Source organism: Bidens hawaiensis, unplaced genomic scaffold, assembly GCF_021521415.1.
Source record: "Bidens hawaiensis isolate Kalapana, Puna unplaced genomic scaffold, B.hawaiensis_p1.1 tig00001016_1, whole genome shotgun sequence".
Taxonomy (NCBI): Eukaryota; Viridiplantae; Streptophyta; class Magnoliopsida; order Asterales; family Asteraceae; genus Bidens; species Bidens hawaiensis.
The window spans coordinates 942272-969382 of record NW_027491059.1 but is presented as its reverse complement, the minus strand read 5'-3'; the positions used below and the strand labels follow the sequence as shown (position 1 = coordinate 969382).

The following is a 27111-nucleotide window of genomic DNA, read 5'->3' as shown; positions in this document are numbered from 1 at the left end:
AAAACACAAAAAGAATGCATATTAAGTACAAACTAATTAATAAATAATAAACGAAACATCAAGCTTCACAAACTACTCACAAGTTAGGCTTAAGCTTTAGAAATAGAGCTCAAACTATGCATGAGCTCTCGTAAGTTAAACGAGCCATTACAGAATACACACATATAAGTATTAGGACCAGCCAGTAGTTCAACTACCATTAACAAACTGAATACCCAACTAATTCAACTCCATAATAATAAAAATAATATAATATAACATGTTAATATCTAATCAACCATATTCATAAAATACACCACAAAACTTGCAAAAGAGATCAAAATTGGCCATTGATATGATTAAGCAGACAAAAATGCATCTTTTAACTGCATATATGGTTGGACAATTAATCATAACACTTTATGCCCCACGGTTTCGTTTCTCCAAAAACGAATCAAGAAACGCAGAGCATAGCTTAGTCAACGGAGGTAAACTATGTGACGGTCCACTAAAAATAGTTTCCCACGGTCTTTCCAAAGGCGCTACAACAGCATCCGCAGAAGCTTCAATCGCTGGCAACTTGGACTCAAGCAGATTCCCATAAAGGGATGCGTACCCGGCTTGCCCTGTCATATAGAGCACACGGTTAAAATTTATTTTATTTAATATCAAATTAAACGTTTTTCGTTGACCAAGTCAAACCTGTTGCTTCCGGAATGGGCACATTGTCTGTATGCCTAACTTTCTTTGCTTGTATCTCTACACCATGCGGGTTAAAAACCACATACTCATGATCACCATTTACATACGCAAGCAAAACCGAGTCCGTGTTTTCGTCCATGTTATCATCTAAAGATCTATCTTGAATAAATGCAATCCCTCCACCCTTTGCCTGAACATAAATTAAAAACTTATACTAAAATCCAACACCTTTTCTTTAATATAATATTAATATATCATAATATTAAGCTTACCTTCGTCACAAACCATGAAGCAACCGAAACCGGATCTCCAGCATTAAATAATAAAATAGCCCCATCCACATCAGCTTCAGATGAATCAGGTACGAGAACAAGAACAGCGAAACAGGAATCTTTTTCAGAACATGCAATTGCTGCATATGTTTTACACAATTAAGATATTAAATATTATGTTTTGTAACTTTGTAATAATTAAATTTAGAAAAAAAATAAAAGACCTTCTGCATGAAGCTTGTATGACCAAGATACCGACAGCGTTGACATATTCCAAACCGAGAGCTGTGGATCTGTACCTTGTGATGCAGAAACAAGAAAATTTGAAGCTCCGATAAACGAAAGTTTTTCAATCGACTGCAAAAGAGATATAAATAAATAGAATGAAAGTATTGTAACTAAAAACTAAATTATTCAAACATTAACAGCGGCAGGGCACACCTCCCGAGTAGACCCGATTACAGCTACAAGAAAGTTCTTCTCCGGGTCCCACAATGTGATTACAGTTTCTGCAGCAACTGCTAATATGGAACCATCATTGGAAAATGCAGCGGCAGTCATAGGTTTGTTCCTGTAAGAACCAACCGCATGACAAGCCCATCGAGTCCTTTGACTCAACTTATCATTCGGTTGACTTGCGTTATTGCTAACCCAAACCTGTGACATCACAACAACGATACAAATTTAAAAATCCATCTTCAAAATATAAACAAAGAAACAATAAAAGCTTAACATATTACCTTAAAGTCACCGCCATAAGAAGCACTAACAGCCATGCCACGGGTTGGATGGAAAGCAACCGCAGAAACGCCAGCATCCCTGTAAGTGTATATAATGTTACAGATTGCGTCTGGCAAAAGAATATTGAATAAAATAATAAAAGAGAAAGGAAACCTGTGTGGCTCGTATATAACGGTAGATAAGTTAAAATCGTTGTTTTGGAACCCACGTTCCCAGAACTTAAGTGTAACAAAGCCTCCTATTCCTTCTTCAGCCATTCTGGTTTCAACGGTAGACATAACAGAGCCCTCTAATGAAAGTGCAACTAGATTTAGAACCATCTGCAATCATGAAATATACATAATTAGATAGTAATGAAAACATGTTTTGACAATGAAGGATGTTTTCATGTGAATTAATTTTACAAAAAGGTTCTTGAAAACAGCAAGATAAAGCCTAAATTATCTTTGATCATCTTAACATAAAAGGACTACTTTTATGTGATATCTTTTATATACATTATACAATACTTCGCTAATCAAAGAATGAAAGCATTACCGTAACGGCATCACCTGGTTGATGATTTCGTTCACAAACCTGAACCTGCAACACGCAGAAGTTTATAAATCAAATATTTGCTTGTTTTTAGTTTTGAGTACTTTAAATACTCATTGGGACAAAATAGAAGAATGATTAAAAAGAAAAAATCAACACTTATAAAACAATACACTATAGCTTGTGTACCTCTGATACTTCACGATCATCAAACAAACTGTAGAATTGAATACAATAATTCTCAGTACGAACAGCAACCAATCCCGCAGTACGGTCAAACACAAAATCATTACATGACCCACTAAACATATCTGGGAGAGCAGAAGGAAGCTGAAAATACATGAACCGAAATAAACTTCTACACCATTTTAAACATCAAAATAACAAATATCAAAATGAAACTTTGACAGTAACCTTAATCCCAGAAATAGACTTCAAGATCTCCATTCGTGGCATTTTTAGAATATGAATCCGATTATCTGCACAAGATACCTGAAAAAAAACATCAGTAAAACACAGTCGACACAAAAAAAAAATAATAAAGAGATTAAGAAAAAGTCGAACTAGCATGATTTATCTTACTGATGAAAGAGAAGAATCTGGAGAACTTATATAATTAAGAAGCGGGGTTCCAATTCTAGGTAAAAATTTCTTCTTCCCGGTATCTAACTGCCAGCCTACAAGAACTCCTTCGTTTCCACCTATGATTCAAAGATTTACATTAAGATTAGCATAACCATAACAAAATTTATATTAAAAAAAAAAAACAAAAAACATAAAGTTTGCTTTTTTGCAGTACCCGAAAACAAATAAGCTCCATCTGAAGAAAAGCTCAACACTTTGACTTCTGAAGAATGCCAATGCCAAGTAGTGCAAGAATCAGCATCTTCAGTACCCCTAACACCGGGTTTATCATCTTCATCATTCATAACCTTTTCATTTTCTGAATTATTACCTGAAAATGTCTTATCACCAAAACCTCTCCACACTAATATTCTCCCGGTCGCATCGCCGGCTGCCATAATCCTGTCCGTTGGATGAAAAGCAATACAGCTTAGGTTCTTGGTGTGTGATAGTTTTATTTTCCGGTAACTAACGTTCTTGTGGTTTTTTTCAGGTGCTTCCCATACCCGAATCTTGCGTTTTTCAAGAATTCCAAAGTATTTTCCAGTTGATGAAATGGTTATTTTCTCTGGTCTTTTACTCTTTAATAATTCAAAACATAAAAAAAATAATTAAAACATTACTTATATAAGCAAAACATATATATGAAACTAGTACTGTGGAGCTCACCTCTCCCAGTATCACTCCTGAAACCAAGTGAGACTTTGATAAATTGCACTTTAGAATCTTCCCTCTTAAGTCGTTTCTTTTATCATTTTGTTCGGTTTTGGTATCTTCCACAGAGATGTAAGCATAAGTATCAGATTGTGATTCGTTCTTCTCCGATTGATGAGCGAGTAACGATGGAATTACCTGAAAATCAAAGCTACCGATGTTACAGTTCTCATTACATGACTAACAATTATAAGCTATGTTATTCAACCAATTTCGTAAGTAATAAACATAAACAAAGCAAATGAATTACCATTGAATGGACTGGAAGCTGAATATCTATGGTTTTCAACAGCTCAGGGACTGAGAAATCCCAATATCTGATAGTTCCATCAAGTGAAGTGGTCCAGCAATAGCATAAGATCATGCTTGCAGGTGTAGACGCGGGTACAACTATTACAGATGTCACTAGTGACGTGTGACCTTCCAATTCCGCTACCTATGATAGATATTATCAGATAATGCGGATATTGTAGCATGTTTGCTAACTGGAAAAATGCATGTTTAAAAAATATAGTGCAAAAACATTCAAAAGAGAACCTGTAAACCAGTGTCGGTGCTGAAAACGGAAACGGTGTTTCCTGTGCAAACCAAAAGTCTCTTCGAATCATTTGAGAATGCAGGTTGTGAAGACACAAAGCTTTTTCCTCCCCTTATCATCTCTCTACCTAAGTCCCTCAAAGTTAGTATAACAGTCCTGAGTTTTTGGTCAACAAAATCAACTACCTGCAGCGATAAAAAAACCAGTAACAAACTAACAATTAGGATTGATAATGTTCGATGCATATGATAGCAACAACAAGTGCAAACGAGCTGATCTGCTCGCAAGCTACTCAAGCTTGGCTCAACAAAAAGCTCAAGAGCCAGTGTATTTGTTAAGTTTTAACTCTTTGGATTTCTATGTATTAATTTCTCACTGCATAGCTGAGCTTAGGCTTGCTAAAGTTTTTATCAAAATATAAAAAAATTAATAGAAATGTATATAAACTAATTAGTAAGCAATAAACGAGTCGAGCCCAAGCCGAGCTCAAGCTTCAAATTTCAAAAACAATTAGTAAACAATAAGTGCTCGAAATGAGCTGAGCTTTGGCTTATTTAAGGTACCACATACGAGCTCAAGCCAAGCTAATTAGTAAATAATAAATTAGTCTCGAGCACGAGCCGAGCTTGAAAAAGCGAGTCACGACCTTTGCAGTCGATATCGTCGATATATCACCAATTAAATTATCGGTGGTACCGATAATATCGGTGATATTGACCAATGTATCACCGATATCAGTGTTTTAAGTCTTTATTATGAATTTTTATTGTTCAATGTTAGTGTTTGAAGTCTTAATCGGTTCCTGCTTGCTACGATTGTTAGTGTTTTGCAAGTTGCAAAAGGTTAATTTGTTAATAGTAGGAGAGTACATTGGATTATTAGTGTTAAATTGCTATATATATATATATATATATGTATGTATGTATGTATGTGTATATATATATGTATGTATATATATATATATATGTATGTATGTATATATATATATATGTATGTATGTATATATATATGTATGTATGTATGTATATATATATATGTATGTATGTATGAATCTTACATGATATAAAAATTACCAATATCCGATGTTTTTCTGCATTAACTGCTTAGGTCACGACCCGAGCTCTCGAGCTTTGGAAAAGGTGCTCGAAACGAACCGAGCTCAAGTTATTCTCTTATTAAGTTATTATTCAAATTTCAAACCTAGTTAACAACTGCCTTATAAATTTTCAAATATAATATCCAAAAATTTGCTACAAATTGCCGAAAACACAAAACAAAATTAAACAAAAAACAGTTAAAAAATGAAAGCTAACCTGAACGGACTGCCAGAACTGAGCGGTGGTAGGAGTCTGTGGTGGCTGGGTGGTTATTCGGACTGCGGTGGTGTGTCTGTTTACGAGTATGAGGGTTCAAGGCAGTTTTCATTTTAGTCCCTATGCTTTGACTACATTGCATTTACATTACGAAACTAGCAGTCCACAATCCAGGCCCAAACAGCCCACCAGATATCGGGCTCGTTTAGAGTTGCATTTCTAAAGCTTCACAGCATTCTCAGTACTAAAAATCATTATTTTCTTCTTTACTTTTAATTAAATAATATTTTTTTATATCTTTATTATTATTTTACCACTTTAAAAAATTATTAAAATATTATAAAGGTTGAAGATCTTTTTGTATATAGTAAGTATAATATATACTTTATTTATTTATGACATGTGTTTTATTATATAAATATGTTAAATAAAGATTATATAAATAAAATGCTTGTCTAGGTTAGCGAGCCGGACTAAGCTAGATATGTGAAGCTCGGTTCGAACTCGTTTATGAGATGAGCATTAATAAAATCTCAAGCTCGGGTTCAGGCTCATTTAAGCTCGGCTCGATTCGAGTTTTAAAAAATCAATATCGAGTTGCTTGCGAGCGGCTCAGTATTTTGCACCACTAATTAAATTGATCAAAAGGATCGGGTGACGGTTAAAACCTGTTTAAATTTTTTTAATATATAAAAGTTTCATTACTAAATGTAGTCTAATTTGATTATCATTTTATTCAAAGATATCGAAGATCGGTTGCCAAAAGTTTTTTATCTTTTTTCTTACTTTAAAACTAGTGTTACTGTACGTGTTATAAAATAGTGGGTTTGGTGCATATATGTAGTTTTGTTATTTGGTATATGAAGGTTTAGTCTTTTTGGTATTTGTATGTTTAGCAATCACTAATAAAGTGATACAGAGAATTAGACATATGACTTAAATGTTAGGAACAAAGCGGCGCAGCGGAACAACACACAAACGAGCACACACGATTATATACGCAGTGGATAGAAAATATAAACGATAAGCACGACACAAGAATTTTACGTGGTTCGGTCCCAGCGAGGGACCTACATCCATGGGCTGCAACTAGGTTATTTACTTGATTAGGGGCACTGATTACAATTACATAGCGGGGGTATATATAGATATAAAACTAGGGTTAAATGCTTAACTAACAAGAAACAATAACGGGCATGGGCCCTTATTCTCCTTGTCACCAATTTGAGCCCAAGCCCAAAGCCTTCACAAACCCAACAATCTCCCACTTGAAGGCTTTGCACGAACCGCAATAGCCACTCAAACAAAACCTTGTACCCAGTAACTCCAGTAATATTTAATAACAGAAATCCACCAAGCCTTCAGTTCCAAGAACAGGCTAAAACTTCAACAACAGAAGTTCTTCAAGCCTTCAGTTCCCCGTGAACAAGCTAATATTTTAACAATCTAATCCACCTAGTTGCAGCGGCCTTTTACATCAGTTACTCGAAAGGCCCATTGAAGCACCCCAGCTCCAATACGGTCGTCAAAGACCCAGTCATGGCAAAACTAGCCAATGACTCATCTTCAATCTCAACCAACACCTACTTACTCTCACAATCGGCTCCAGAGACTTCCAGAAGAAATAACACTCTCCTAATACAGCAAGCACCAAGACGAGAATTTCCATTCCGAATTCATGTCTCAAAACCCCAACGTCACTATGTAACTGTACCTGAACACTCTCGTGCTCCCACTGTTACCAAATCCCCGTCAAAGTTTAAACCTCTGAATATGCTCAAGCTGACATCCTTGTGGCTCCAGGATTCATGTTTGCAATACGAACCCACTTAGCTCTACCTGATGTAGCGAGCCAAGCCTTTTACAACTCTAGAAAAGTCTTTAATAATAGATTCACCGATGCTTCATTGAAGTGGTAACAAGAAAATGAAGCAACACAAAATCTCAAACACAAGAGTCTGCACTGCTTTTCGCGGAGACCCAATGCATCACCATCAACACATTCTCAGAAACAGAATTTACCATGTATGGACATAGACTATAAAAAATGTCTCACACCTTCATGCAGCCCCACTAAGTCAAACTATGCTCAGCTCCCATTGTCTCTGTTATCCCAACCCATGCCAAAACAACACTAATGAGTCAAATCTCCACTCATACATCCTCAGCGAAAACCTTCACCCGGTATCAGTACAAAAGATCCCCCTCAAATGTCAAACCACTAATCACTACCAAACAAAAGTAGCTTCACAGTTCTAGACAACTAATAGGCAAATGGTTATAACAGCAGTCGAGCTTTCAACGGAAAGTAAGCGGTACCAAGGGTTCTATGACCGTCCACACGATTAGTTAACGCAAACCCTAACCGAAAGATCATCCAAATGAGCAATAGATCACATGACTTGCCACTATATTTTTTTTCACTTATGTCGTTACCAATGCACCCACTGGTTCTATTTTCTCCAGGTTTATCCATTACCAGTACCACATCCAAGTTCCCATGACAAACTAATCAACCAAAAAATCCATAACCGACAAACATTCCAATCATAACCATCCTGTCTTTAGTTATAACAATAACAAACGAGAACAAATTAGCAATAGTGAACAGATACAGCAATGGCACGGGCCTAAACTTGACGGCTGTTCTACTGAACACTGTCAAATAAACAGATTTGCTCCTGTAATAACTTCACAAACCCGGTTAAAATAATCATGGTTGATAACCGCAGTCAAACTCGAACTCAGAAACAAAACTGAATTTTCAAACCTGAACTTCCTATCCCATCGAATCCCAAATCCCAAGAGTTTTGAAGGACCAAACTCTTATAAAAAATATTAGACAAGAAGTGAAGAATTAATTCAAAAAAGAAAAAAAAACCTCCGTTGGACAAGTAAAAACTCTAACATAATTCTTTAGTGGTACAAATTAAAAAAGATACCCATGGCCCACCTAGAGAACACATCCAACCAAAATAAAAAAAATATAGGCATTACCCGCCCCTTAGGTTTAATTCTCCTGTACTGAACTTCATGGAGAACAAAAAAGGAAAGCACCTCCATGGTCAAAGCGATTTACGGCCAAATCGCTTCAGACCATTCTTCACATCTTCGTTTCAGGTCAAACCCATGGCAATACCAGCCGGCAATCCGGCCTCTTCGACCACCATTGCGGAACAAACTCAGCCCCATTAATGGCTTGAAGGGTGGATTGTAGAGCCACCCTTAAGTGTAGTAATTCTAATTCAAACGGGTGCGTTAACGTGTAATTCCAAGGAGTTAGGTTACTACCGTATTGTGTGGTTGCAGGTACCAGTGTTGAGAAAAAGATGTTTAAGTGAGCTAAGATGAAAATGGAGTTGAAGCCACCGTAGCTTACGGTAGCCACCGTAAGCTACGGTGGGGTGTTTTGGCGTAACAAGCTGCCGTGAACAGAAGATCTTTGCGTAAGGTTTTATTAGCCACCGTAAGCTACGGTGGCTACCGTAGCTTACGGTGGACCCTGCATGCTGGTGGCGATTACAAATCGTAATTGATGTTATAATTGCCTTTTGACATACTTTTCAAGAGATTCCATTCTAGACAGTTGTTTTGGGTCATTTGGGTGCTTGAGAACAAGTTTTTGGGTGCTTCTAATTAAAGATTAACACTATAATCTTTGATTGCTTTGGATTAAACATTGAATCGATTATGCTAACCATGTGTGGCTAATCTTGTGGTATTTCTCTTGGGATGTAAGGTTAATTACAAGACACTTTATGTTATTTGTTCTTGAATTTGGATTGATTGTCTAATTGTTTATGTTAGTATAATCATGATGTTTGTGTGATTATTTGTAACTTGTCTATATCGTTTAAACCTAGTTTTGATCCATGCGTTCTTGGTGTCATTGATAATTGAGATTTAGTGGAGAGAATTAGGGTTAATAGTATTGATTGATTGTTAAGTAACAACCTCGCGTCCTAGGAATCTGAGTACTTAGTTCTTGATTAATCACAAGTAATTGCATATACACAAAACCAAGATAGTATGGTTTATCCATTGAATGTTAACAAGAGTGTTGAGTAATAACCTGAACCCCGAGAGGAATGCTTGTTTAATCAATTGTTTACCACTTTCATGTTAGTTTATTTAGTTCTTAAAATCAAATCAAAATCAACTTGAAGATTACTTTTTGTCATTTACTTTTATATTAGTTTAATTGTTAAGCTACTTAATTAACACATATTCCACAAACTCCTTGTGTTCGATACCCATTTACCACTATCTATTTAGTTGTATTTGGTTTAAATTTGAGTGACTCTTCGACTTCACGTCATGGCCACAATACCAAAAGAACTCAATCACAAATCTTGGTTCCAAGAGTTATTTTCCTTGTCCGCAAGAACAACGCCCACCACCAAAACCCTTAACCAATCCAACTTCCGATTATCAAACAAAACACGAACCAAAACCAAAATGCGAATCGGTTTTCCATGCATCAAACCGTGTGTTAAATGAGCCAACGTTTTGATACCACTTGTTAGGAACAAAGTGGCGCAACGGAACAACACACAAACGAGCACACACGATTATACACATAGTAAATAGAAAATATAAACGATAAACACGACACAAGAATTTTACGTGGTTCAGTCCCAGCAAGGGACCTATATCCACGGTCTGCAACTAGGTTATATCATTGGTTAGGTGCACTGAGTACAATTACATAGCAAGGGTATATATAGATATAAAACTACGAGGGTATATATAGATATAAAACTAGGGTTAAATGCTTAACTAACAAAAAACAATAACGGGCCCGAGCCCTTGTTCTCATTGTTACCAATTTGAGCCCAAGCCCAAAGCCTTCACAAACCCAACATTAAATGACATGTAAATTAAAGTGTTTATAAGGTGTGCCACAAAGTAAGGCGTGGTTCACACTTTTAAGGTCCATGCTACTTATATATATCATGGACTCTAAAAAATATACTTACAACTATTGTAGGTCGTTACGTCTAACCACATATCTTATAGTCATTCGGCTCTGATACCAATCTGTAGCACCCTCAACCTTCCGCGTAGTATGCCGGGGCGGAATATGTCGGGGCGGTACGCACAGATTGCTCATAAGCTCATAACACTATAAATGTGATAAATATAATTACTTCATTTCATTAAATCACAAGTACACAATTTCGCACTAATCAAATAACAATATAATAACTTTAAATTTCATTATGATATGCATTTTATAACCTAATGGTCCAACTATCTAGTCTTCAAAAATAGTGTATTAGGGTTTAGGGATGATTTGTGGCAGAGAAATAATGATATGTTTATATAGGATTCACTAAAACGAACTATATATGATAACTTACTTGTTTAAGAACCAGATGGGCCTTTAATGACCAAATCAACATTATAATCTGTAAAATTTGTTCTTGAACAAGGGGTAATTTATATGGACATGTTTCTAAGCTAGGTTAGTTTTCTTGGGGCTTAAAACACTCGATTTATGCCAAAAATAAGCGATTTGGGGCCAAAAACGAACTAGGAATCAATAATAAACGAAACGAGCTGTACAGGGAGCCCAAAGCGTTGCGCGGTGGGGGAAGGCCATATCACCACGTGGTGCTCCGACCAAAGTAAGAGAAATTTGATTTTTGACCCTTTTAGTCCTTGTAGTTTGGGAATTGGATAAATAATGAATCTTTTGTGCATAAATTAAGAATTGAACATCATTTAAAGTATGAAGGGCCTAAAGCGAATATTAGAAACTTAAAGTCTTGTAAATATTTGATTTTTAATTTATAATAAAGATCTAAAATGTTTCCGGGCTGGGTTAAACGTAAACGAATACGGGTTTAGAAAATCCGAAATGTTACAAATGAAGGAAACTTTCAAAATGGAGCAATTAGCTAAGTTATATGTAGAAAGGAAATTTTGGCCTCCACATGAAAGAGAAAAGATTGCTACTATGTTTTAAAACCACAAAATGGAGGGTGTGAAATGTCGTGAGTGTATGACAAAATTCTTTGAATATGCAAGACTGGTACACCGGTTTTGGCTTCGCTGGAAACGGTACTAATTTCTCGTTATATTTGGGGATTGGTAAGTGAAATCCGTGATCTGGTAAAATCGGCTAGACCTCCGACTTTGAGGAAGTAGTTGAACTAGCCAATACCATGACGGACGGATTAATCCGCACTCAGGAAGAGAACAAAAAGAAGGATTTAGCCCAGAAAATTTCTCAAGAATTTCGAAAGAAAGGAATAGGGCAATCCTTTGCTCCTCCTTTCTGTAAAGTCTGCAGAAAAGGGCATTCAGGGAGATGCGCTTTTAAAAAGATTAATTCTGCAACTACTGCAAGATGGCTGGTCATACAGATGAAGAATGTAGAAGAAAAGAAACTCGTGTTTGCTATAACTGCGGAGAACCTGGCCACATCCGTTTAGAATGCCCAAAGTTGACAAAGGTGCCTGACTACAAAGCTAAAAATACAGATGGACCTAAAAGGAATGCACGAGCTTTTCAGCTTACTGCACAAGAGGCAGCAACGATTCCGGACGTCATTGCGGATACGTTTCTTATTAATGACATTTACGCTAAAGTATTGTTTGATTCTGGAGCAAATCAAAGTTTAATAAACAAGAATTTTTGCCAAGCCCTAAATCAACCATCAACCAAACTTAATCAAGTTTGCATAGTAGAAACAATCGACGGGAATTCCACTTGTATTCATGAAGTACTTCAAGGAAAAAATATAGACTTATTAGGTCACAAGTTTAAAGCAAATTTGCTTCCAACGATTTTGGTCAGATTCGATGTTATATTAGGAATGGACTGGCTAGCAGCCAATCATGCTCGAATCCTATGTAATAAGAATTCTGTTAAGATTCATACGCCAACAGGAGAGATTATTACAATTCAATGAGACAAAGTTCCTAGACCTACGAACTTTATATCGGTAATGAAAGCGGCAAATTACTTAAGAAAGCAAGGCATAGTATATATGATTTCTGTAATCATTAGCGCCAAAGGAAAGGAGCTAAAAGAAATTCCGGTACTATCGGAATATTCTGATGTTTTTCCAGAAGATTTACCGGACAACCACCTGATCGTGAAGTAGAATTCAGAATCATGTAATCCCAGGAACAACACCAATCGCTAAAGCACCGTATCACTTAGCGGCAACAGAAATGTCAGAATTGAAAAAGCAATAAGATGATTTGTTAGAAAAAGGTTTTATACAACCAAGCTCATCTCCCTGGGGAGCGCCAAAGCTGTTTGTTAAAAAGAAATATGGGTCAATGCGTATGTGTATTGATTATAGAGAATTAAATAAGGTCACAATTAAGAAGCCGTATCCATTACCGAGAATTGATGATCTATTTGATCAACTTCAAGAAGCTCGATATTTTTCAAAGATCGATTTACACACAGGATACCATCAATTAAAGGTACAGGAAGAAGACATTCCTAAAACTGCTTTTAGGACAAGATATGGTCACTACGAGTTTACATTTATGTCGTTCGGTTTAACCAATGCACCAGCTGCATTCATGGATATGATGAATCGAATATGTAAACCGTATATGGATAAAATTGTAATCGTTTAACTTATTTATTCTAAAACTAGTGATGATCATGTCAAACATCTTCATACACTTTTGGCATTATTGAGGAAAGAGAAGCTTTATGCTAAATTCTCAAAGTGTGAGTTTTGGTTGCAAGAAGTGCAATTTCTAGGTCACTTGATTAACCATGAAGGTATTCATGTGGACACTGCCAAAATAGAAGCAATCATTAAATGGGAAATTCTTAAAACTCCTACAGAAATTCGAAGTTTCTTAGGATTAGCAGGATATTATAGACGCTTTACTCAAGATTTTTCCCGAATAGCAGTTCCGTTAACAAAGTTAACATGCAAAAAAGTTAAATTTGAATGGGGACCCAAGCAAGAAGAAGCTTTTGTAACCTTAAAGCAAAAGTTAAAAAATGCCCCAATACTTGCATTGCTAGAAGGAACCGAAGAATTCACAGTATGTTGTGATGCTTCCAAATCAGGATTAGGATGTGTATTAATGCAACGTGAAAAAGTTATTGCTTATGCATCCAGACAATTGAAAAAACATGAAATGTATTACACAACACATGATTTAGAATTAGGAGCAATAATTTTTGCCCTAAAGATTTGGAGACATTATTTGTATGGTAGCAAGTTTACTGTATTCACAGATCATAAAAGTTTAAAGTATTTATTTTGGCAAAAGGTGCTCAACATGAGGCAAAGACGTTGGATGGAAATTCTTAGCGACTATGATTGTGAAATCCAGTATCGTGAAGGTAAGGCTAATGTAGTAGCTGATGCCTTAAGCAGAAAAGAGCACGAGAAACCTAAAAGAGTATGATCTCTAAGATTAGAACTTCAAATAAATTTAATTGATGAAGTGAAAAATTTTCAGAAGCAAGCAATGGAGGGAAATAACATTGCTGATAAGAAAAGAAATGGTACAATTAATCAATTGATCAAAGGCAGTGATGAGATTCTCCAAATGGGGAATAGAATCTGGGTACCAATCATTGGAAATTTAAGAGAAAGGATTCACGAGGAAGCTCATAAATCCAAGTATACGATGTATCCCGGAAAAGATAAAATGTATCAAGATTTGAAGAAAACCTATTGCTGGATAGGAATGAAAAAGGATGTGGCTAATTATGTTTCAAAATGCATAACTTGTTTGCAAGTTAAAGCTGAACATCAAAAGCCATCAGGATTACTTCAACAATTAGAAATGCAAGAATGGAAATGGGAATTAATAACAATGGATTTTGTTACTAAATTACCTACAACAAGCAGAGGTAATGACACAATATGGGTGATTGTGGATAGATTACAAAGTCATCTCATTTCATACCAATGATGTCACACCCCAACCTAAGGCGGAAATGTCGGGCTGCAAACCGATTGCTCACAGCTCGAAGATACTATCATAATATATAAATGTGATAATATCTATTTAATTATTTTATTTCAAATGTGAACACAATATTCAAATCCAACAAAACAATTCAAATAAATATATACAACAATTTACATTCATGTTTGTCTTCAATAAAACCCTAAGGTCTTTCTAAGTGTGCAAACTTCAACTCAAGCAACCTGCATATGCGTAGAAAACAGAGTTTGTCAACAACACATGTTGAGTGAGTTTATCACCAGTTTTGCAATAAAATAATTTTAATATAATAAATATGAGAAATAAGAAAAACGTAATAAATGCGGTAATGAAATCAAACCACGAGCAAATAAGTTGTTGATTAAACCATTGCCAAGCGAATCGGGTGTCGGTAAATCAACCATGAGCAAATAAAAATAATAAGACCGTTGCCAAGCGAATCGAGAATTGGTCAATGAGAACCCTCCACAAGGGGATATGTCAAAGGAATGCACATAAATAAGTAAGCACATAACAAGTATATTTGATTAATCACACACAATTATATGTTTGCTATTTTTGATATATATATATATACATATATATATATATGTCTATATATATATAGTATGATATACGCATATGTCCCCAAAACGTTGTGAAAATTGAGTAAAATAAGGGAATAATAAAACTCACCTTAGATTAAAGGCAAGCGATTAATAAATGTGATTAAACGAGCTAACAAATAAGCGAGTCGTCCACTGCAGGTCAAATGTTATAAATGATCAGAATATGAATATGTGAGATATGATAATACAATTAAAAACGAACTCGTGGCCGTTGGAATCAATCCAAATGAACATTTAGAACTCTAGATATGTTATATTTAAGATTTAAGCGAGCTGGTACTGACCAGAATCCAAACAGCGAGTCAGGAGTCGGGTTTTGCTCAGTAGCCTTAAAATTATGTTACGAGAATAAAAGTCTTCTGGACCGAACGTTGAATCCGAACAAAAGTATGAGAAAACGTTAAGTCAAACTAGTTGACTATTTTGCCCTTTAACGGGTTTTAAATGATTTGACCAGTCAACACCCTGCAACCACCGAAATTGATTGAATTTTATTAACTAGGGAATATATAGGAACAATTCCTATGTTTACAACTTACCCGGAAAGTGAAAGGATTGATGAGAAACGGAAGTCAAAGGTTCGTACGCATGCAAACCCAAACGAACAAGCTTGTATCTTCAACGAATGAGCAAAAACCGAAGGGTTTGGTGATGAACAGAGGTAGGTGATGGCTGAGGATAGTGTATTAGGGTTTAGGGATGATTTGTGGCAGAGAAATAATGATATGTTTATATAGGATTCATTTCACTAAAACGAACTAAATATGGTAACTTACTCGTTTAAGAACCAGATGGGCCTTTAATGATCAAATCAACATTATAATATGTAAAATTTGTTCTTGAACAAGGGGTAATTTATATGGAGATGTTTCTAAGCTAGGTTAGTTTTCTTGGGGCTTAAAACACTCGATTTATGCCAAAAATAAGTGATTTCGGGCCAAAAAAGAAACTAGGAATCAATAATAAACGAAACGAGCTGTGCAGGGAGCCCAAAGTGCCGTGCTGTGGGGGAAGGCCATCCCACCACGTGGTGCTCCAGCCAAAATAAGAGAAATTTGATTTTTGAGGCTTTTAGTCCTTGTAGTTTGAGAATTGGATAAATAATGAATCTTTTATGCATAAATTAAGAATTGAACATCATTTAAAGTATGAAGGGCCTAAAGCGAATATTAGAAACTTAAAGTCTTGTAAATATTTGATTTTTATTTTATAATAAAGATCTAAAATGTTTCCGGGCTGGGTTAAACGTAAACGAATACGGGTTTAGAAAATCCGAAATGTTACAAATGAAGGAAACTTTCAAAATGGAGCAATTGGTATCTCCATGGAAAATAGTAGTCCGATTCGATAAGAAGGGAAAGTTAAGTCCAAGATTTGTTGCACCATTCCAAATTATTAAACGAGTTGGACCGGTAGCCTATCAGCTAGAGTTACAAGAAGAAATGACAGGTATACATGATGTATTTCATGTAAGCAACTTAAGGAAATGCTTAGCTGATGAATCATTAAAAGTACCCCCTCAAGATATAAAGGTAAACGAAAAATTGAAATTTGTTGAGAAACCACTACAAATTGAAGATAGAAAAATCAAGAATCTCAAGTATAAAAGAATAGTTCTTGTCAAAGTGAAATGGGATTCAAGACGTGGACTAGAATATACTTAGGAATTGGAATCATAAATGAAACGAAAGTATCCACACCTATTCCAATAGATCTCGAGGACGAGATTCAAAATAAGGATGGGAGACTATAACAAACCATGAAACAATCCAAAAAGAAATATAATAATTAAAAGAAGAAGTGAAGAAATAAGAAGGAAAAAGAGAAGAAATAAAGCAAAGGAAGAATGGAGAAATCTAAAGGAAGTAAAATTCCATCCCACATTGGTGGAGGAAATAAAATGGAAGGCTTCCACCATGGTATAAATAGGATTTCTAATTCTTGTCCCACATCGCTAGATTACAAAACTTGTAAGCTCTTTATAAGGAAGAGAGCTCACATGATAATATTCTTGTGTGCCAAATCACACCCAGTAGTCCTAGCGAAGGGTGCAAAGCACCCGACGCGCACGCGCACGGGCTCGGGCGATGGGCCCAATGTGGCGCTTTGATGGCGCGCTTTGCACTTCGCACGCTCGCATGCCGCGATCTGCTTAAGGGTTGCCTTAGTATTTTTGCTCTTTTGCGTATGCTTAAGATTCTTCGCGCGACGCGAAATTGCGACGTGGAAGCTACGCAACGGTGACACGTTACCAGACACGTGTCGTGGCACGTGGAAAAGCTAGGGCTGACTCGACAACCCTATATCAACTTTGCGCGACGCGAAGATGCTTAATTTCAAGTATAAATAGGGAGGAAATCCAGACCTTCACAACTCGTTCCAAAAATTTACTTTCTCTCACATTTTCTTATATAAGGCTAGTATTATGACCCGAGTAGTTGTATCGGTACCTCTCTGATCGAAAGGAACTTATACACGAATCCAAAAGCTCTACCTAACCAAGGTATGACATTGTGCCATCGTGTAAAGTTTCATGTCTCACGATTATAGTTATGATTATGGGTTTATACTAATATAGATATACTACATTGTGTTTAATCTAGGTGCTTAACACCAGAAGGCTTGTTAAATATAAACTTGCAAGGTGAGACATTCGAGTTTTTGCACAACTCACATTTGCGTGAGACAATTGATTTTCAATACTGTCCTGATGCTTTTCTAAAACCACTAAACTCATGACAGATAGTCCAAATATTTTTAACTATATTTTCAAAGGATTTACACTACATTATAGTGATTAAGTCTCTGTAGACTTACAGGATGGTTACTACTGGTATTGTGGGTTTTGTATACAAGGCTTGCCTACTGGGCTATTACACGTTACTTATTGGACAAGTGTTAGCCAATAAGTAACATGACCACAGTCACAGATACTGTTGAGTGACAAGTACTTTTCGGTAATTTGTAAGCATGCAGATGTAAAAACATCTTAATGCTGTAACTGTAAAACGTGTCATTTTTAAATGAATTTACTCACCAGTATTTACTGCTCATCAAATATTTTTAAACATGTTTCAGGTGACTTGTTATAGACAAAGGAATGATGCCTGCAGGCTTCCGGCTTAAATAAGTGGCTTGTCACCAGAATAAAGAAACGTGTTTTGTAAATTAGGGTTTATCCCTATAAAACTTATGTTTGTATCAAAATGGGTTTTTATCTCAGTTTATGAAATAATAATTAAGGTGTTTTTATAACTCCGATCAATTTTTCCTAACTACGGTTCTGATAAAATATTCTGCTGCAAATTATTTTAATAAACACCGATACCACCACTTAACATTCACGGCTCCCCTCCCGGGGTATAGGGGTCGGGGGCTGTGACATAGCATGTAATCACATAATTTATGAGCATTATGATATAAAATAAATACATACGAGACACATATGTGAATTTTGGTTTACAAAATGAAACATGAAATAGCAATAAAAATTTGTAATGTACTACACCCCCAAAATGTTAAAAGATGAAAAAGAGGTTATGAAAACTCACCCGTTAAATAAGCGAGACGAGAAAATAAGTGAAAATGGCTTTGAGTGAGTGAACCGACAAAGTTTGGTTCGACGAGCGACCTTAGATAAATAAATAACTAGGATCAAAATTACGTTGAAGAAAATAAGAAAAAGGTGGTCGACATGTTCAGTTTACAATTATTAGACGAAAAGTTTGTTAAACATATATTAGTTGAAAGAAAAAAAAATGTTAATTCTTTGGTTTTAAGTTGATTTATTTTAGTCTTAGGAAAAGATTAGTTTATAATAATTATTAGTTAATTTAAATGGGTTAGGTTGTTTCCGAACCGAACATTATTAAGGAAAACAGTTTGAACAAGTGGTTCGTTTTTGGTCGGACTCAAACTCGATTTGAGTCGGGTTTGTGTCTAACATGTTTGAAATGGTAAGTTGAGATGAGATGATAGAAAAGCTTAGCCTTGTTTATTAGTTTGCAAAAGTTAGTTTTTTTTAACATAAAGTTTTTATAACCGATAATTAGACGGGCCGATTAACAAAGGATGATACGTCATCATAAATGTAAATTGGGTTTGACAATAAGATTATGACCAATTTGTGTTTCAAAAATAAAAACAAACATTACCCGATGATTGATTAACGAAAGAGCAAGACTTGAACAATTTGATTTTTAATAATCAAACCATGGACTTGAACACCAAAGGAGAGCTAGAGCATGAGTGATACTTAATTGGGTTGTGGTAAAGGATTTGCAAAGGTAGAGTATGAATTTATAGTGCAAGAGTCGTTAATAACAATGCTTGACTGGATTAATTGGTCAAGCTAGTCTTTAGCCAAGTCTTAAGCAAAAGTAATGATGAAATTAAAAGGTTTGACCAAAAATTGATAAAAGGTAATGATGTTATACATTTGAATATAGTCTAGGTGAATCCAAGATCTTCAAAACCAAGTCAAAAGGCGAATCTCATGGGCAAAAGTCATGGAATTGGTCAAAATAAATAAATACAGTTGAAAGTCATTTAAAATATGCAAAATCATAATTAGTGAAAGACTAATAGTTGAAATTTAATCAAAACATAAATGAATTAAATTGATCTTGACTCAATTTAATGCTTTGAGATAACAATATTAATAAACATCATAATAATCATAAATAACATAATGATCATAAATATTAAATAAATTAGCCGTCTTTAATAGCAATTGAATGCCTGAATTACATCGAACATTTTAAATGGGTTGGGTTTCCGATTTGAAAATTAATGAATGTTACACATTCACTCGGCCGTATGAACTCGCACATCCACTCTTTTGGTTACAATTTCGGTCATCTATTCGAGCGAACATTAGTCTTCTTGATCTTATTAGGTTCCTGAATCAAAACACGAGGACATCATTCAGATCAAAACCTTGGTCAAAACGTAATTCGTTCAACCCGTATAGAAAACAAACATTGATTTGAACACCCACTTGTCTAACCCATTTTTCCGATCACAACTTGATTGATTAAACTTGTTCTTCAATCACAACTTTGATCGAACACAAAAAACGAGTCTCGAACAAACTCCACCAACAGTTCCCACACGAAATCCTACTCGATCTCAATTCGGAACCTTGTCTCGAACATGCTCGATCGCAACCTGCCACCTTTCCTCTACGAACCAGCTCTGGTTCGAAATCACCAAATAAAAGAAAAACACAAAACTATATCATCTTTCGAATTCCTTGTGTGCACAGCCAAATCAAAAATAATTTTTCTTTCTTAAAACCACTTTTTTCCGTAACATGCAAGTGCAAGACCCAATTTCAACAAAAATTACGATAGGAACATCCAATCCTTTTCTTTCGTACCTCTGTGCACGCCGTATATTTAAAAACCCGATCAACGAATCTTCCGCTTGTTGCCTCAAAACAATAAGAACGCCGCCACAGGTCGACTTACCGGACGTCGCTCGTAGATACCGCAACCGTCGGAAGAACTGTAATCCCTGTTGGGTTTTGTGAAGTCCTTGGGTTTATTTTTAATGGGCTTGATTGTTATGGATGTTTAGAAGGCCCGTTTGGTTTTCTTATTCACCGAGCCTTAAACCTTAGATTAGTCTGTATAAATACCTTGTCTATGTAATTGTAAATTGTTCACTGAAATAATAATATCCCTAGTTGCAGAGAGTGGACGTAGGTCTCGTTGACCGAACCACTATAAATCCTCGTGTTCGTATGTCTTTATATTTTCTCGTTTATTATTGCGTGCTCGTTGTGAATCGGTTATTCCGCTGCGCCACTTTGTGCCTAACAAGTGGTACCAGAGCTTCGGCTAGTTTAGTTGAATTCACGTAACATTTCACAATTTGTTTTTGGAGACCTTGGAATCGCTGCCTACTGTTGTTTTTGTGAGTATCGTTTGCTTTGACCAAGATATAACAAAGAAATAATAAATAGGTTTATTTATTGTTTTCTTGATTTGTTGGGAGTCTGGCAAGGAAACACATGTTAAAAGAAGGAAAGCATATCAGGTGCCTTTTATAATTTATTCTTGTGGTTTGATTTCTTGTTGCCAAAGAATTAATAAAAGGGGATTACGACTCTGTTGTGCAACGAGAGTTCCAAGTTCGTAGCCACCAACACCATCCATACGCATATATATTTTCGTTTTTCCTGTGGGTCGTGAAAGGAAAAGAAAACGGGAATACCGAACACCTCCTGTCACCGTTTGGAGCATCGCCGGGAACCACCGTTTACAACTGTTTTTCAACCGCAATTAGGAGAGACAGGTTCAGTTACTCTTGTTTTCTGGTTAGGGTTTGTTCGAGTTGTTGTTCGGGTTTTGGGTTTTCAAGTTTTGGGTTATTATTCGGGTCGTTCGGGTTTGCTTTGAGTTTTGGTTGGGTATTTGTTTGGCCGGAGTACCGTTGAATCTGATTCTTTGGAACCAGTGTTGAATTCGGGTTGTTTGAAATTGGGTGTATAACTGTCGGTTTTTGTTCAACAGACGAGTTCTTGTGTTGGGTCGATTAAGTTTTTTGTTCGACTCGGTTACGGTTAGGGTTGGAGATTCTGTTAAAGTTTTTTGACGATTAGTTTATCAACTTGGAACCGGTTACTTTTATCAGTTTCTGTTTGTCGTTATGGCTGAAGACGGAAAATTTGTGATTGAAAAGTTTAATGGTTCGGATTTTAGTTGATGGAAAATGAAGTTGGATGCATTACTAGGTCAAAAACACTTGGATATGGTACTAGAAGAAAAACCTGAGAAAATGGATAAAGAAGAAGAAGCTCTGTGAAAAGCCAAGGACAAGAAAGCTAGAGGTGTTATTACATTGTCGTTGACGAGGAGCGTTGCATTTAACATCATGTCTGAAACCACCGCTCGTGGTATGATGTTGGCTCTGTCAAACATGTATGAAAAGCCATCTGCAGTCAACAAAGTGTTCTTGATGAGAGAGTTGTTCATGATGAGGATGAATGAGGGAACTTCAGTGACCGAGCACATTAATAGTCTTAATTCAATTCTGTCCAGACTTGCATCTGTGGGAATGAAATTTGATGACGAGACCAAGGCTTTACTATTGCTATCTTCACTGCCGGATAGCTGGTCCGGGACAGTGACTGCTATTACAAGCTCGGTAGGAACTAGTGAGATAACATTTGAGGGTATCCGGGATTTGGTACTAGGTGAAGGTCTTCGCCGGAGGAGTGCTAAAGGGGGGTCATCTTCTGAGATGTTACATGTTGGTAGCAGAAGGGATAATAGCTGAAATATTGGAAGGAGCAAGGGTTGGGGCAGGAGCTAGTCTAGGGCTCGGCCGAGTGCGTGTTGTTGGGACTGCAACGAGAAGGGGCATTTTAGGAGTCAATGTCCAAATAAGAATGCCGATAAAGAGTTGAATTCTACTGGGAATGCTTCTGATGTTTCTGAGGATGGCTCTAATTTGCAATGAGGTAGACAGTATAGACTCCTGGGTCATGGATTTTGGTGCATCATTCCATGCTACCCATAGCAATGATGGCATGAGGAATGTTAAAAAAGGTGATTTTGGCAAAGTTAGGCTAGGAAACGGTGAAATTCTTGATGTGACTGGCATGGGAGATGTTGACCTGGTTACTACTTTGGGCACTACTTAGACTTTGTGTAACGTAAGGATTGTTCCAAGGCTTGAAACGAAGTTAATCTTTGTTGGGCAATTGGATGATCAGGGTTTAGATGTTAAGTTTAGTGGTGGAAGGTGGTTAAGGAGAATCTCATTATTGCTAGGGGTTTCAAGAAGGGGTTGTTGTACATGGTCCCTGTTCCGTCTGGGGAGTTGAACACCTTTGTTAAGACAAACGCCAAAGTCAGGCTCGCCGATTCAATAGTTAAACGAGTCCTGTTTACAGAAAAAGACTTTAGGACTCTAGGTAATCTGTTTGAGCATATTCGGAGGTCTGAATGTGTACAGGATATTCGTAGCAGTGGGAGCACGGGATGTGTTCTGACAATGTCTAGAAATCAATGCTGGGTTCCGAAGACCAAGTTTCCGAATGAAATCTCTCCTAAAAAGTTTCTACTAGTGGGGAGTGTTCCTTTGAAAATCCTTGTATCTGATGGTTCGAGTCTATGGGAATCAGTTGGGATTGAGGATGTGAAGACCGGGTCTTTTGAGACCAGGTTGAAGCCCTCTGGGGTTTTAACGGGCTTTTCAGGTTACTGATGATACGGCCGCTGCAACTAGGTGGATACATAGACAGGTTTGAAGTTTGGTTTGTTCTTAGGAGCTGGACCTGAAAGACTTTTGTTCCTGTGTGATTGAAGTTTACGGATTACTGTACATGGATTGCTTTGTGCTTGTTCGCGGACTTGGTGTTTATCGCAAGGTCTTCAAGTGGGAGATTGTTGGGTTTTGTGAAATCCTTGGGTTTATTTCTAATGGGCTTGATTATTATGGATGTTTAGAAGGCCCATTTGGTTTTCTTGTTCACCAAACCTTAAACCCTAGATTAGTCTCTATAAATACCTTGTCTATGTAATTGTAAATTGTGCATTGAAATAATAATATCCCTAGTTGCAGGGAGTGGACCTAGGTCTCGTTGACCGAACCACTATAAATCCTCCCGTTCGTGTGTCTTTATATTTTCTTGTTTATTGTTGCGTGTTCGTTGTGAATCGGTTATTCCGCTGCGCCACTTTGTGCCTAACAATCCCCTGTTGGAACAAACAAGTCCACTGCTTTAACCGATAGACCCTGATTCGTAACCCAGCTTGGTTCCAATTCTGATACGCACTGATTGATAGCTCCTCCTCAAGCCACCGCTCTTCGCCGACCTTCGTTAACTCGATTATTGATTTCTTGAACTTGGCTCTGATACCAATTTAAGTCCCGGATCAATAATCAAACACGAACTAACGAATAACTCTCATTTATATTAATCAGAAATATAACTCAAAAACTTATTACAACTCTAAACCCCTAACTCGGTTTGTCTCCTGATGAACACTAACTTTGTTGCATCTAGATGAACCTTAACTCGGCTACATCTTGTGTGTGTCTCTAGATGAACCCTAACTTGGTTTCACCTCACACATTCTATAATGCCTAACATTGACTTGGTTTATATAGACTTACCTAACTTGTTAGCCAAGACATACCTATTATAATTACAATACAATTTGGAAACATAACCACCTATGACCAGCTTGTCAACATTGGTCCCTCAAGTTCACCAACTTGTGACTTAGAGTCCGAAATTACTTTCAACACACATACCCTCCCAAAATGCTCAAAGATCTTCAAACTATTATACAAATCTGAATTGCATCAATGTCATAGCTTTTACAATAAGATCACGGTGCTTTACTTGCTTTCGCTTGGAAAGTCTAACTCGTGTTTAATGTGTATCAAGTAGCAAAGCCAAAAAAGAAAAGTGTGGGGCGGTTTGTGCTCGAACTTAATCCTAACCAAGGGGGACACTCGAGGAGTCGAGTCTAAAAAAAGAACTTGTTTAGGTTACATGATTTATTTAATCATTCTTCATTATTTTTTAAATCATGTATACATGGATGTGTATTCAGTCTCTCTAATATTATCACCTATGTTTGTTGTAGCAAACTAGCAATGCCAATATGTTATGTAACTTACAACAATAGTTATGAAGTCTTGTTTCCCACATATTTAATACAAGTTCAGTATGATTTAGCCTCCAATATATCATAATTCAAATAAATTCCGATATAATAAACATAAAAATATAAAGAAATAGCAAGCATAATAATAGACACAAACTCCACGATGAATCAGTTGATTTACACATCCTTCATGAGTTCTTCAAATATTTTCATAGCAGAAGTAGGCAATCCAAGCAACACATTCACACTCTTCCTCTCTTCTCCATGAGACAAGAACAAAATCACTTCCTTCTCGGGCAAAGCGACCGGACCTGACATAAGCGGCTCGCCCCAACCGAAATCATTAGCGTGAAATGACAACTTTGACCACGTAGTAATCAGTAGAGTAGATGAGAGTGTCGGTCTAGCTCGTGTTACTTCAAAATAATCAATAGCTGATCTCATGTAACCGTCGGTAATCATTTTAATCGCATCGTGAACTAATTTCACGGTGAACGATAATGGATTATTGATTTGATCTCCAGCTGTGCATATAGCGTTGGTCAGCACAATGCCATTGCCAGAATAATATTCTGGCAACAGCGGTTCGAATCTGGACCGTCCGTCTACCGCGAACAGAAGCTTGGTCTTCTGTTCTGGTTTCATTTTCAACGATTCGGTTCTAGCTTTCCAGACGAAAGCAGATAGTGCTTCGAATGTTGTGCACGTCGGCATTTCACCGTCTTTGGTGGCTTTGATTTTTAAGTTCAAGATCGACTGGCGAAAAACAGAACGAGCGGTAGGCTAGTTCTTCTTTGTAGAGATCGGCGGTGTTTGATATGTCTTTGATCTCAGCAAATTCCTCGTGAGGAAATTCAACTAGTGGGGGGTTTCTGGCCTTGAGAACTGTTCGATCAAGGAATGGAGGTTTGTTTAGCGGTAAGCCTCTCGCGATTCGACTCCATGAGTTGATGAATTCCATGGCAGCAATTCCATCAAAGAGGTTATGGTTCATGCCAAGTCCAAGCACAAACCCTCCACATTTGAATTTTGTAACCTATATTGATATATATAGATAACATTTCTTTTAATAACTATAACTATAAAACTGTGAGAACTGTATGATATATTAGTTCATCCATCATGTCTGATGAATATACCGAGAGTTAGAAAGAGAGTGAGGTAACCTGAACAACAAGAGGAGGGATCTCAAGAATGTTTTTTGCACCGGGAATGTCATAAACCAACTTGCCAAGAGTGACGGGATCAGGCTTCGTATGATCACCAATATCTTCGATATTACAATTAGCCTCAGCCTCAACAAAAACCGCACCTTCATTGGTACAATCGACAATCAGCTTATCCTATGGGCTAAGTGTCAACCTCCCAGCAGCGGGGTAGTAATGAACAAGAACCTTAGACAAAGCGTCTTTAATCACTTCAGCAGCCGTTTCATTTCCTCTCTCTTCTGACTTGAAGCAATAAATGGTGCGTACGATAACTGCGATGTTTTGGTCTAGATTAGATAGAAAATAGAGACCCCTTTCGGTTTTCTCATATGGTTGCACGAGTGTTGGCTCTTCTGTCCTTGTGACAGTGAGTTCGACCCCTTGGTTGTCGTTGTGGGCTTTCGCACCTCCCATTATAGCAAACTCGGTGATATTGAAAAACCTATTACATATTGACCCATCAAAATATTTTGACCAAAAAAAGTTATTAAATGTATGAACAAGTGAAAATAAGTGTGAGTATAAACATGCAAATGATCATACTACTATTACCACTACATGTTTGTTACATGAGTAGTGTGTACCTCAAATGGTGCCTTCCCTTTGAGAGCTTGAGAGTTGAATACTAAAAATGTTATGTTTACCAAGAAGAAATCATGATAATTATATAGTGTTGAAATATAAGATGGGGAGATGAACAAACACAAAACTTTGGTTAACAATAAATTTGAAAATGACTTGTTATCAAGATTGAAGTTTTCCTTTTAATTAATAGTTTACCCTAAACAATATAATTAGATAAGGTGGAGAAAACTTAAAATATTGCAACATTTATTTGTTCATTATTGTCAACTTTAAAATATGAAATATTGGATATCACAAAAGATTGTTCTTATAATACTGTATATCATGTTGAGTATTTCAGTGAATTATGATGCTTTATTATTGTTTGCCATGAAAATTCAGAATTTATATGTTTAAATTGTACGTAAGTTTTCAATCATTTCAACTTGCAAGTCTAGTGCTATTATTAAACCAAAAATATAGATATATTTCATGACAAATTAGGAAATTAAAATATTTTAATAGCATTATATTGAAGAGGGTGGGTAGTCTACTCCTCCGAACATGCAGTCCATGGTAAGGTTGGTGAGGGTTGGCGTCCTAGATTTGGTTGCTTGATAAACTTTCTCACCCAAGTATTGTTTTATTTTGATTTTTTGTTATTTTAAAAGTGTCGCCACTAGCTACTAGCTAGCATAAAAAATATAGATGATGAACTTGTTTTGATGCTTCTTTTTCAA

General features: G+C 36.5%; 1 protein-coding gene and 1 pseudogene across 2 annotated transcripts; both read right to left on the bottom strand.

Moving 5' to 3' along the window:
• Nucleotides 1-362: 362 nt before the first annotated feature.
• LOC143551471 (uncharacterized) lies at nt 363-4286 on the bottom strand. Its single transcript, XM_077041898.1, has 15 exons — nt 4104-4286; nt 3817-4002; nt 3522-3704; nt 3028-3433; nt 2811-2929; nt 2643-2720; nt 2418-2558; nt 2232-2276; nt 1848-2014; nt 1694-1772; nt 1395-1610; nt 1178-1310; nt 954-1093; nt 682-871; nt 363-605 (listed from the first exon to the last, which is right to left on the bottom strand). Exons 1-15 carry the CDS (start codon nt 4221-4223, stop codon nt 400-402), a joined length of 2409 nt encoding a protein of 802 aa, XP_076898013.1. The 5' UTR covers nt 4224-4286; the 3' UTR covers nt 363-399.
• A 20468-nt stretch (nt 4287-24754) lies between these two features.
• On the bottom strand, nt 24755-26235 carry LOC143551456 (omega-hydroxypalmitate O-feruloyl transferase-like; annotated as a pseudogene). Its single transcript, XR_013138497.1, has 2 exons — nt 25766-26235; nt 24755-25635 (listed from the first exon to the last, which is right to left on the bottom strand). The product of XR_013138497.1 is annotated as an omega-hydroxypalmitate O-feruloyl transferase-like (transcript).
• Between the last annotated feature and the right edge of the window lie 876 nt (nt 26236-27111).

What these genes read in the sequence shown, in the direction of transcription:
- LOC143551471 (XM_077041898.1), bottom strand. Translation starts at nt 4,223, where the DNA reads ATGATAAGGGGAGGAAAAAGCTTTGTGTCTTCACAACCTGCATTCTCA. An exon ending in AACCAGGTGATGCCGTTACG is followed by an intron (nt 2,015 to 2,231) that starts GTAATGCTTTCA and finishes TCATGATTGCAG; the next exon opens with ATGGTTCTAAATCTAGTTGC. An exon ending in ATACAAGCTTCATGCAGAAG is followed by an intron (nt 1,094 to 1,177) that starts GTCTTTTATTTT and finishes AAACATATGCAG; the next exon opens with CAATTGCATGTTCTGAAAAA.